Source organism: Sinocyclocheilus grahami, unplaced genomic scaffold, assembly GCF_001515645.1.
Source record: "Sinocyclocheilus grahami isolate Dianchi unplaced genomic scaffold, SAMN03320097.WGS_v1.1 scaffold23.1, whole genome shotgun sequence".
Classification (NCBI taxonomy): Eukaryota; Metazoa; Chordata; class Actinopteri; order Cypriniformes; family Cyprinidae; genus Sinocyclocheilus; species Sinocyclocheilus grahami.
Window position 1 is genome coordinate 297,697 of NW_015505202.1, and position 13,113 is coordinate 310,809.

The 13,113-nt window shown below is 36.8% G+C and overlaps 1 protein-coding gene across 1 annotated transcript in view; it reads right to left on the bottom strand.

The window, feature by feature from the left end:
• Positions 1-746: 746 nt before the first annotated feature.
• The window catches only part of LOC107560225 (zinc finger DHHC-type palmitoyltransferase 9), a 22,750-nt gene continuing 10,383 nt past the window's right edge, over positions 747-13,113 (bottom strand). The window contains exons 3-9 of the mRNA XM_016244345.1: positions 9,759-9,917; positions 8,368-8,505; positions 7,513-7,561; positions 7,139-7,241; positions 5,136-5,239; positions 4,826-4,934; positions 747-2,004 (exon numbers count right to left, since the gene is read on the bottom strand). Of these exons, the coding sequence (XP_016099831.1) occupies positions 1,837-2,004; positions 4,826-4,934; positions 5,136-5,239; positions 7,139-7,241; positions 7,513-7,561; positions 8,368-8,505; positions 9,759-9,917 (830 nt within the window). The 3' untranslated portion in view covers positions 747-1,836. The remainder of the gene's footprint in view (positions 2,005-4,825; positions 4,935-5,135; positions 5,240-7,138; positions 7,242-7,512; positions 7,562-8,367; positions 8,506-9,758; positions 9,918-13,113) is intronic.

Genomic DNA, 13,113 nt, shown 5'->3' on the forward strand with positions numbered 1-13,113 from the left:
GTGTGACAGAAATTTCATGATTAAAAAAAATGGGACTCATTTTTCAGCACATTGCCATATACTCAGTAATACCATCAGCCTAGCAAATTAATATTCACATCTTCCATTCACAGTGTAATCAATCATCACAATAGTTCACACCATAGTACTCACAAAAATCCAATTTGCTATAAATTAAACGTGATCTGATAGAAGCACATTCCGTTGGTATTTGAAGGACTACATTTCCTGCAATAATGGACTTTTACCCTCAACACATTCTTCAACATCAGTAAAGGAACTTACAATCAAACTAAATGAATCTCACAAACATTCCATCTTATATATTTCAAACTGCTGTAAGATGGCACTGAACTGGCAACATAAAAAAATATATAAAGCTTGCCGCTTCAAATGAATGAGACAAAATTCTTAATTCACTTCTAAACTTTCCACGCAGCAATACGGTCCATGTTTCAGAGAAGTAAACAAATGTGGAGCTGGCTATGCGAATTCATGTAAAAATATAGGAGTCCCTGATGTGTGTAGATCTGTCCATAAAGTGTTCCCTTACAAGTGGCCATCAATATACTACAGTGAAATTAGTAAAGGTGACTACAATACGCATTTGCTTATAAACTGGGGCAAGCTTTGCTACCTTAAACACTGTGAAAAGAATGTGTGGAAAAAAGAAAAACAAACAATTTAAAGATTAGGATTGGACTTTTCCATGCCTAGACTCTGGAAAGTTCATTTTCAGATGTAAACCACACTTTATCTTTCATTTACTCTGTGCACAAACAAGCATTTAGGCCTTGAGTAGTAATATCCAACTCTTAGCGGAAAAGGAAAAAGGGAAGGTTGCTCATATGTCAGGTGGATGTGGAAAGACCTCACTAAATAAGACAATATGGAGGGAATGCAGTAACTTCAAGATCAAAATAATATTAATAAATCAGTGTTTTCACTTCTTAGGGAATTTGCAGCGTCTCAGTCATTTTTACATGTACATTTACTCCATGGCTTTTTTGCGTTCTGATAGATCGATAGCATTGTAAAAAAAAAAAAAAATGACAATGATTAACTTGCATATAGAGATGTGAGTAGCATTAGGGCATTATGGAGTCCTCTATAGATGTAATGGTAGAGCATAGATAAGGCACTCTTGCTGATGCAGATCAGCCTGTACTCACTGACACACACACAGCTTACAGCCGCTGCTTTCTACCATCAATGCTGATTGTAAAATCAAGTCTGAGCTTAACTTTCTGTTTTGACACGGAGTTGAATCACATTTATAACTGACTGACTTACTAAGCTGATCCAAAATGCCCCATCATCAGAATAAAGCAGTTGTGTTGGGCCTAAATGTCAGTTTATGGCTAAAGCACTTTCCTTATCACACTTTGAAAACCAAGTCGTCTAATCCACAGGGCATTGTGCACAACTACTATAGAAGCTTGTAATGGGTTTTACAGGGCACACAAACGGTTAGGAATAATGGAGGCGGGCTATACAGAAACGGGTAATGACACTGAAAAATCAACCGAACATTTCACTAGCTCTTTCGAGGGAAATAATGTCCTCATTGCGCTTCAGGGTAGCCCATTCTCATCTCATTCAGTCTATGGCTGCCCATTTCCCTCATTGTGAGATTCATCATGCTGTGATTCAGAGAGGAGAGTCTCAAAACCTCCAGAACTTGTCTTGAGTGCTAGTGCAGGATCCGGCCAGAGGGGGTCCAGTACTGCGAAAGAGTATCAGAGAACATAGGCCACTGCTCTAAACGAATCACAAGTTCTTCTGTGTGTGTTCCTTTTTGTGAGCACATTCAGAGGGTTGAGAGAAGTCTGGAGACTAGTGGGACGACTCTTTGATGACTGCAGGGGCGACAGCATTGGGGGATGTTGGCGAGGGGGGTTTCTCTTCTTTAGGGGAGCTGGTGCTCTTCTGGGTGCCTGAACCAATGCCGGGTTTGGCTTCATCAGGGGTGTGTTCATTGGGAATCAGCGGAGCTGAGGATTTCTGCAGGAAGTGCAAACACACCATGAGCAATCAAGGAGTGTTATTCACTTGTATGTGAATGTGTGAGTGCTGTCATTCCTAACCAGAGGTATGTGTATCCAGGGGGTACTTAAGCAGGGTTCAGAGGGAACTGAAACGATTTCAATTTTGTTTTGTTTAATAAAAATCATAATAAGACGACTCAAGCTTGATAAGAGAGAGAGAAGGATAATAATAATTATGATTAATGATAATGCAAAATTATCTTCAGTGCGACAGTGGTTGAAAGGAAAAAAGGGAGTTAAAATATTTCTGTGGGAGAACGGAAGACAAAAAGTTGCGAAATTCTTATCTAGTAACTAATGGAGAATTTAAAACATCTAAAGCAATTTCACCTTCGACATTGATTGTTTGACAATGAATATTTTATACAGATTGCACCGAATTTCTAGCCAATTAAATATTATATTTATCAATATATATATATATATATATATATATATATGATATTAAACAGCGCCTGAAAATAGGCTAACTTCCGTCAACATAACCAATGTAACCACCTGCTTGCACAGGGAGCTGCTGGGGACTATTTTCAGGCACTGCGTAATATCATTGCGCCTGCTGCACCCATTAATATTTTATTACATACATACAAATTTAAAATGAAATTCGATTTGCTGTATAACTTAATATAATTTAAAAAGATTATTTTTAGAATTTAATTATGATCATTAGTACTACTAACAAAAATAAAATATTAAACATCAAAAACTGCTACTACAGTAAAAAAAATTACATTTTTTTGAGTGAAATAAGTAAAATAGAAGTATAAAAAGAAATGTATTTTACAGTACAATTGTAAAATAAAATTTGCATATATATATATATATATATATACACACACACACACAGTGGGGCAAAAAAGTATTTAGTCAGCCACCAATTGTGCAAGTTCTCCCACTTAAAAAGATGAGAGAGGCCTGTAATTTTCATCATAGGTATACCTCAACTATGAGAGACAAAATGAGAAAAAAAATCCAGAAAATCACATTGTAGGATTTTTAAAGAATTAATTGGTAAATTCCTCGGTAAAATAAGTATTTGGTCACCTACAAACAAGCAAGATTTCAGGCTCTCACAGACCTGTAACTTCTTCTTTAAGAGGCTCCTCTGTCCTCCACTCATTACCTGTATTAATGGCATCTGTTTGAACTCATTATCAGTATAAAAGACACCTGTCCACAACCTCAAACAGTCACACTCCAAACTCCACCATGGCCAAGACCAAAGAGCTGTCAAAGAACACCAGAAACAAAATTGTAGACCTGCACCAGGCTGGGAAGACTGAATCTACAATAGGTAAGCAGCTTGGTGTGAAGAAATCAACTGTGGGAGAAATTATTAGAAAATGGAAGACATACAAGACCACTAATAATCTCCCTCGATCTGGGGCTCTACGCAAGATCTCACCCCGTGGGGTCAAAATGATCACAAGAACTGTGAGCAAAAATCCCAGAACCACACGGAGGGACCTAGTGAATGACCTGCAGAGAGCTGGGACCAAAGTAACAAAGGCTACCATCAGTAACACACTGCACCGCCAGGGACTCAAATCCTGCAGTGACAGACGTGTCCCCCTGCTTAAGCCAGTACATGTCCAGGCCCGTCTGAAGTTTGCTAGAGAGCATTTGGATGATCCAGAAGAGGATTGGGAGAATGTCATATGGTCAGATGAAACCAAAATAGAACTTTTTGGTAAAAACTCAACTTGTCGTGTTTGGAGGAGAAAGAATGCTGAGTTGTATCCAAATAACACCATACCTACTGTGAATCAGGGGGGTGGAAACATCATGCTTTGGGGCTGTTTTTCTGCAAAGGGACCAGGACGACTGATCCGTGTAAACGAAAGAATGAATGGGGCCATGTATCGTGAGATTTTGAGTGAAAACCTCCTTCCATCAGCAAGGGCATTGAAGATGAAACGTGGCTGGGTCTTTCAGCATGACAATGATCCCAAACACACCGCCCGGGCAACGAAGGAGTGGCTTCGTAAGAAGCATTTCAAGGTCCTGGAGTGGCCTAGCCAGTCTCCAGATCTCAACCCCATAGAAAATCTTTGGAGGGAGTTGAAAATCCGTGTTGCCCAGCAACAGCCCCAAAACATTACTGCTCTAGAGGAGATCTGCATGGAGGAATGGGCCAAAATACCAGCAACAGTGTGTGAAAACCTTGTGAAGACTTACAGAAAACGTTTGACCTCTGTCATTGCCAACAAAGGGTATATAACAAAGTATTGAGATGAAATTTTGTTATTGACCAAATACTTATTTTCCACCATAATTTGCAAATAAATTCTTTAAAAATCCTACAATGTGATTTTCTGGATTTTTTTTCTCATTTTGTCTCTCATAGTTGAGGTATACCTATGATGAAAATTACAGGCCTCTCTCATCTTTTTAAGTGGGAGAACTTGCACAATTGGTGGCTGACTAAATACTTTTTTCCCCCACTGTGTGTATAATATATATATATAAAACAAATAATATATAAATATCCAAGATCCTTTATATTGTACATGCAGTTCTATACAGAATAAGCACTATGACTATCTGCCCTATGAAAGCCAAATCTAGCTAAAGCCACTTAATGTATTAATTTACTCCACATGGTTCTTTTTCCTGGCCTTCTAACCCTCCCAGCTCTTAGAGTAATTGATTTAGGATCTTTCTTGCAGACTCACTACTCAATGCACAGCAAGGCAGCCAGCAACATTTCAGTCAAATGTACACTCACTTGTTCCCTCAAACTCTCATTAAAAAAAAAAAAAAAGCCATCTTACTGTGGTTTGTGAAACAGGGTTGCTGCTCTGATGGGTGGAAGCAGCAGACGCATCAGAGGGGGTGGGGCTAGACAAGTCTTCCAGCATCACCCCTCTTCTGTCCAACACACTAGAAAGAGAGAGAAAGACAGTTATATAATCCTGTGGTCAGGTGTGGCATTTTCCTGACTTGCCTATAAAAAATATGCAAACAAATGCTGGGGTTTACTGATAAAAGTGAAGGTTTCCATATTTTGTAGTCTAATGCAATGCCATTTAAACAACTTTTTGGGGCCAATGTATACAAGCAAAACTACAGTAATATTCCTACCTAGGGTAAGTAGGGCTGCACAGAACCTCACAGCAGTTCTTGATGATGCTCTTATGACTGTATGGGTTCTGCACACGGTTCTTTCCAGACCACGAGCCTTTGATCTGTACAGTAGAGATGAAGGACTTAGAACTTTGAAAATAAAGCCAGCATAATGTCATAACTGCCACTGACCGTTACAATCTGATTCATCCTCCAACTTTCTACTGACTCTTCAATGCACTCTGATGTTTTAGGTTATAATGAGTCTGTACAAATGGGAGCTTGATAAAAAAGAATCTTTTATTTGTTATCCTTTATTTAAATGTGCTTTTTCAGTTCTAGCCATTCCATCCCTATGGATTTCATTTGATCTAGTCAAGCACTTCAATGGTCCTCATTTTAAAAAGACATGCCTTTACGGTTTCATCTGCTTCTAGATAGAAATGTATGCATGCATCTCAGGCAAATCTTGGGGGTGAAAATCATCTAAAGTTTCTAAGTTTCATGTGTGGTATTCCACTCAAAAATGTTACACCAGCTTTGGGTTTCAGTAAAAAGTTTAGTTGTATCAGAATTTGACTGGCAGCTATGACCGTGTCTGCAGGTATTGATAAATCTATTATAAGCAGAATCCAATTTATGCTAAATCAAAGGAGAACAACCATCGTGTCACACCATATTACTTGCAGCAACTACATCCTTCCCTCTCGCTTCCTTCCTTTTCACTCCTCATTAACAAGAAAAGGGTCAGAGGGCAAATGTGGCATAAAAACAACATTTAAATGAACCATTAGGGCTAAGTGTGAAAGTGCCACAGAACTACAGATTCTAGAAACTAAATTAGAGCATTAATAAACTTAAACCACTGAAGGGAATCTAAGCACTATATGTGCATGTGTATTAGTTTGTTAGACATTACACAAGGCATTTTCCATTAGCAGGTTAAATATGAAAAATCAAAAAATAAAAATAAATTTAAAAAATGCTTAACCTTCAGAAAATGTTGATCAGAGTTCAATTTTTTTTTTCAATGAAGTTTTCAATTTTTTAAGGGGTTTGGGATTTTTGCAAACCTGTTAAGTGCTTAACCTTGAGAAAACGTTGATAAGAGTTCAAATTATTATTATTATTTTTTTTTTTATTTTTTTTTTTTACAAATTTCTGTTACATTTTCTATTCTTTTCTATCCGGTTTTGGGATTTTTGTCAGATTTGGGATTACTGTGACATTTGTACAGTGAAGTTTTCAATTTTTTAAGGGGTTTGGGATTTTTGCAAACCTGTTAAGTGCTTAACCTTGAGAAAACGTTGATAAGAGTTCAAATTATTATTATTATTTTTTTTTTTATTTTTTTTTTTTACAAATTTCTGTTACATTTTCTATTCTTTTCTATCCGGTTTGGGATTTTTGTCAGATTTGGGATTACTGTGACATTTGTAAGTAAACATAGTTAACAAACCCTGATTTGTGTAATTTATGTAATTTTATTGCAAATAAATATTAAATAATCACTGTGAAGTGACCAAATAATCACCAAAATGAAGTTATTTTGATAATAAATAAAATAAAATCAAGCCTACAGTATGCATCAGGTTTGCAAGATTTATATTTAGACTAAATTATTTAAATTATATATATTTTCTTTTTTTTTTTACTACAAGTTAAATATCAGTTCAACAATTTAAAGCTTTTTTTCATGCAAAGTTAATCTTGTTACATAACAGCTTATCTAACATCAAATTGTAACTATAAAAACATGAGATTTGTGCCTCTAATACTCCAAACATAATGGGACAGCAATGTGTACCCTGTTCATAAACGGTGCCATAAATACTGTATATACTGTACATAAAACTCATGTTGATATGTTATCTGTGCTTGCTTGCCGAGATGACACTGTTGCCAAGGTGACTGCTGGATCTAGTGTGCTGAAATGCTCTAGGGCATGTGTTTATCTTTCCAGTCATGTGACAGCAGCAGGAGTCAAGAACCGACAGTAGACCGGTAAGAAACAGACTCACGTCCTCATTGGTGGTTTGGTTGAGGGAGATCAAGTAGGTGTGGAAACCAGTCAATCCCACCACAGACCAGAGGGTGAAAAAACACACCAGAACCTCCAACACAGTGCAATGGGGAGTCAAGGAAACAACATGCTCAAAAATATCTACAATACAGTGTAAACAACGTGTTTGAACTTGGGATATTCCTTTGTTCAGCAATACAAAGGGTTTTATCAAAGAAAACACATGCTTTGTGCCTATTTAAAAGTTAGAAAACTAGTATGCAAACACTGTGTTTATCGTGATAGATCATTTACAGCATAACAGGTTTATGTGGAGCTCATTTTGTTTTCAAATCTTCAGGAAGTGGTCCTATAGCCCAGATGAAAGGATATGTTCCGGGAGTTTCTTTAATGGTATTCACAAATCCGGAGTCTACAGAACCTATAAAACACAAAGATTTTATATATTTACATTATGTATCTATGCTTGCAAGCAAGTAGTAACTCACTGCATCAGATGTCTCAGCATCTCCCTTTCTCTCTCCCATCATTACAAGTTCAGAAGATTTTTACACATCCACCCACATTCTGCCAGATCTGAGAAGTTTGCACTGTTCATTTACAAGCACCTTTTTTAACCACAGTAGCTACGTTTGCATTCAGCTTAATGAAAATCTGAAAGGAATAGTTTAAGGAAATCTGTTGAAGGAATAGTTTACCCAAAAATGAAAATTTACTAACCATCATTTCCACAGGCTGTCAAACTCAAAAATGGGCAAAAGAAGAACTATAAAAAGGATCTGTGTGACTTATATGCTATATACACTTATCATTGCTATGGAAACATTACATTCAGAATCTGTCTCACACATTCAGTATCTGAAGTTTGACTAAATTTATTCAGACGGTCTAAAAATCTGTGCATGTAAACATAAAAATGGAATTATGGAAAAAAATCTCAAATGAATGACAGTCACGATGTGTTTCACTTTAAACTAAGATCACCGGCTCAGAGCAAACTGTCCAGGCATTCACGTGAATTCTGCTTCTCTCTTCCTTGCGGTCTATAGTGCACTTTGTGAAGAGGAAGATCGAAGGAAGGAAAGAGAGCAGACATTTACGAGAGCATACAGTGGCTCTTCCGTTATCCTGAACACTCCCGGACTGACCCACGCCTGAGAGAACCGGATCTTTCAATTAATCCGATTTTGGATGTCAACAGTGACATTTTCTTGCTGCGATACTCACGTAGAACCACATGGACGATGTTGAAGGCGAAGATGTAGATGGTAAGTAGAGACAGCGAGAGTGTGAACAAGTAGAAATATCTGTAATTCCTCTTTCCTACACAGTTTCCGACCCAGGGACAATGATGGTCAAACCGGTCTGAGAGAAAGACACACAGAATCTTAAGACTCTTATGAAGATTGGTGAAAGTCAATTTCTACTTTCTAACAGTGAGTGTGGATCTTCTGGCAGAGACAGGCATATTTTTAACTGCAGGCCGGCCAAACAAATGGCCCTGTGTTCGGGATGACTATGCAAAGAGAGCAAAAGTGAGCCCTCAGTGAACTCTAATATCAGCATATCTCACTAACCTTGCAATATGTGTGAGTAAGTGTGTGTGCTGTCTGACTCATCTCTCAACAATTCACTATTATAATGGAGTATCAAATGGCACATCATGTGCAACTATAACAAAGGTAAGAATGCTTGTGATTTCTTTTATGTAGACGTAGTACAACTCTGTAAAATTACCCCACAAACCACAATAACTGCAGCACATTAATTTTAGTGATACAAAACAAATTATAAGTGTAGTGAATGAGGCAACAAACCTCCAATAAACTAAATAAAAAAAAAATAAAAAAACTCTACAAAATAACTTGTTGCATTGTAAGTTACTTTGGCCTTGTAAGGTTCAATTCATTCGTTGACTTGCTAATACTTAGTAAAAAAAAATAATTTATTTTTAGTTCATGATACCTAATATTAGTAGTACCTAATAAAAATAGTATTAATTATTGTTGAATTAATTAGTGTTTTATATATATATATATATATATATATATATATATTAGTAAATATATTTTAGTATATTGTAAATAAAATGTATTAATGTTTTTAAAATATCCCTCATCATAAATATGGATTTATTTGGTCAAAAAACAGTAATACTGCAATAAAATTATTACAATATAAAATAATGGTTTTCTATTTGAATATATTTTAAAATGTAATTTATTCCTGTGTTGGCAAAGCTGAATTTTCAGCATCATTACTTCAGTCTTCAGTGTCACATGATCCTTCAGAAATCATTCTAATATGCAGATTTGATTCTCAAGAAACATTTCTTATTATTGTCAATGTTTAAAACAGCTGTGCTGCTTAATATTTTTGTGGAAACTGATTTTTCATGAATAGAAAGTTTAAAAGAACAATTTATTCGAAAGAAATGTTTTGTAATGTCTTTAATGTCACATTAGAACAATTTAATGCATCCTTCCTGAATAAAAGTTAATTTCTTAAAAGAAAAAGAAAAAGAAAAAAAAAACAACGGCACACCTCTCCTCAACAAGCCACACAATTTGAGGTACCATTCATGCTTGTAGTGTAAAATGTTAGGGACAGTCACTCACCCACGCAGTTGTCGCAGATGCTGCAATGGGAAGCACGAGGGGGTCTGAAGATCTTGCAGGTGTAGCAGTACTTCAGCTTGACGATCTGGTTGTTAATTTGCACATTCTTGATGCGGGGTGGAGGCCGTTGTCCAGCCATGACGTTCCCATTGGCCGCTTCTACAAGAGATGGGTAGAAACAGTCAACGTGGCAACCAACAGCCATTCAGGTCGATTAAGATCCATATGCATGACACATAGCACAGCCTCTGACGGAGGACTCACTCAAGGCCACTCCAGCTAGTGCCATGACTCAATGACAAAAGACATGAAAAAACACCAATAAATCAGAGCCAGGAGAGTTTGTGTGGATCTGTGAAAAGAGGCCAAAACCTCAAGTACAAAACAGTTATTAATGGTGCTGGTATGACAAGTATAATGATTTTTGCACTAAAGTTGAAGCGGAATGAGATTAATACAAGATTCCAAAAGAAATTAAGCTAGTCATCATCATAAAATAAACTGTGACAGGGTGATCAAGAGCATGACATGAAGCGGAGGGATCTTGTATCATCCTAAAGGAGTTTATTTTGCAATAACAACAGGCAGACCCACATTATCCCCCTTAATAAATCAATAAATTAAATAAACATTAAATACTAATCTACATTATCATGATTTGATTTTGTGAGAAGATGGAGCTAGCACAGCAAAGGTAACTTTGCCAGTGACAACGGTTAATAACCAGTTTAGTGATCATTTTACAAAAATATTTGACCACAGAATGACTCACTTGAACAAAGTAAAAATCATGTAATAAATTCTGGTGTGTACATATACACTTAAAATGTTTACACATTTAAATGATAAATTGCTTTATAAGGAAAATAATTTTCTAATACAACTTTTTTCCATTATTTTTTGTCTCTTTGAATCTGAACGCAGATCCAGAAAAATAAGCATCTTTTCTATTCCCTTTTCTTCATTTGCATTTTTTTTTCTTTTTCTAAATGACTCACTTACATCTGTTTTGATAGCGACAATACTGAAGGCAAAGCACTTCGTTTAAAAGACAAGACTTACATTTCAAAAAGTAATTTCTTCACATTTGACAGCTTTGTACTTCTATACTTTAGTAAAATGGTTGCATTAGCATGCGCTCAGGAGGCAGGACTACACAGCTGCCTTGTCTTAATCCACATTCCTGGGTTGGCTAAAACAGCACATACAAACTTGCATCTGACCCAGCATCAGCCACTTTTAATCAGCCAGACAGACATTCACCTAAAAATAGCATATTAAAGATGCTGAAATAGAGCAGAGGAAATTTGTAGTCAAACAAAACTGCTCTATTTTAAGAGGGTACAGTTGAATCAATACCCAAATTTTGCTTTTGGATGACAGCGGTCTTAAAGGGGTCATATGATGCTGCTAAAAAGAACAGTATTTTGTGTATTTGGTGTAATGAAATATGTTTATGTGGTTTAAGGTTCAAAAAACACATTATTTTCCACATACTGTACATTATTGTTTCTCCTCTATGCCCCGCCTTTCTGAAACGTGTCGATTTTTACAAAGCTCATCGGTCGGAAAAAACGAGGTGTGCTCTGATTGGCCAGCTATCCAGTGTGTTGTGATTGGCCGAATTCCTCAAGCGTGTGACGGAAATGTTACGTCCCTTACCACGAAGCGATATCGTCCTCTTTTGTAAGTCCAAACAAAGTAGTTTCGCTTTCACAACGAAGCACACAGCGTCTTCACGACATGGCAGCAGCAATCCTACAGTGAGAATAAAAGTTACGCCTTCTTTCTTCGCGTGAACATTTGGGCGGCGTTATGCAAATCTTCCCACATCATGACGTAGACATGTGGGGGCATGTTAGAACGAGCCGTTTTAGGTAGGCATGGTTGACTCTTAACTTTTATAAAGAATATCTCTTTGGATTTGAGACTTTAGTCTTTGCAACTTTACAGATCTTCTTTATGCACCAAGAGCTTTGTTGTGGATGTTGGGGAGCCTTGTAGTCAAAAGGTTAAGAACCATTGATTTAGGGGCTGTTCATGCAGGTTTTTGAGAGATATTTCTAAATTTGAACATTAAATTCAATGTATTATTTTTATGTTTCACTTCACACTGCATTATGATGATGATGATATACTGCTGTATACTGTAGTACCAGTCCAGCATATAACAACCCTACTAGAGAGAGTTGTAGAACAATTCTAGATGTGAACATGTTCCACAAAATCAGTGAAAATGGGGGTTAGTGGATATTTAATGACATCAGAGAATACGGTGGTTTATCAGGGGAATTGCCAAGAGAAATGATGTCCTGGTTTGGTGAACATCAGTAATAACAAATGCTGCACCGCCCCTAGGCATGTCTGAGCTTCAGCGGAGGTGCTGAAGTGGAACAACTGTGCTCTCGTTTAAAAGAGAAACCAGGGAGGGGAGTAGAGATGAGGGAGGAAGAACGGAGAGAAGTGAGGGTGGAGAGTGTATGGAGATGAGTTCATCTTTACTGTAGCCCAGATCTTGTAATTAGTACAGCGAACGGTGATGGGCTGGTGACTGAACTAGACAAGATAATATTCCCACAGAGCACATCACTAGAAGCAAAATTAGCAAGATAAGAGCAGCAAGTTAATCTAATTTAATTGCATTTAATTAGTCAGGTGCAGTGATGTTAACCTTTCTGACATTCAAAGTAGAACAAGCTTGCAAAAAAAACTACACATTAATTCCCTACTTTCAGCCTATTTTCAGTTTTGTATTTTCAACCCACTTAAAATAGATATTTTTGCTACAGGGTAAATGTGTATTTTTCCTTTTGCAAAGGAAGTCAATCAGTAGGGCATTTCAGTTGACTTCCGTCACTATAGATGAGGATAGACAAAGGTCTAAGGCAATCTACTAAGGCAATTTCTTTTACTATTTAAGAAATGAATGTTTGAGCAGATTCTTCGTCCAAGAAAAATCCTTGCTATTTAAAAAGAAGAAAAAAAGACAAGACAAATGTCTCGGTGAGCCTTAGAATTTGAATGAGCCTGCCAAACAGCCCTGCAAAAGATACAATTTTCACTTTGAATAGTCATAACACTGGTTTCTGTTCAAGTCAGTTGACATATGGCATTGTGTGGGTGTGTACCAGTCATGTGAAGAATATCTATTTTTTATTTGACTTTTTTGTGCCTTTAATAGATAGTAAAGTGAAGAAAAGCAGAAAAGTACAGAGGCAGAGAGGAAGGAATGGGATGGAAGCAGCTCACATCCTCTAAAATCTCACTTGTGCATATTTAACATAAGCGTGGGATATTTATAAAGTATATGAAGTATATTTATAATGCAATGCCTTTATCACTGCTTAGAATACTA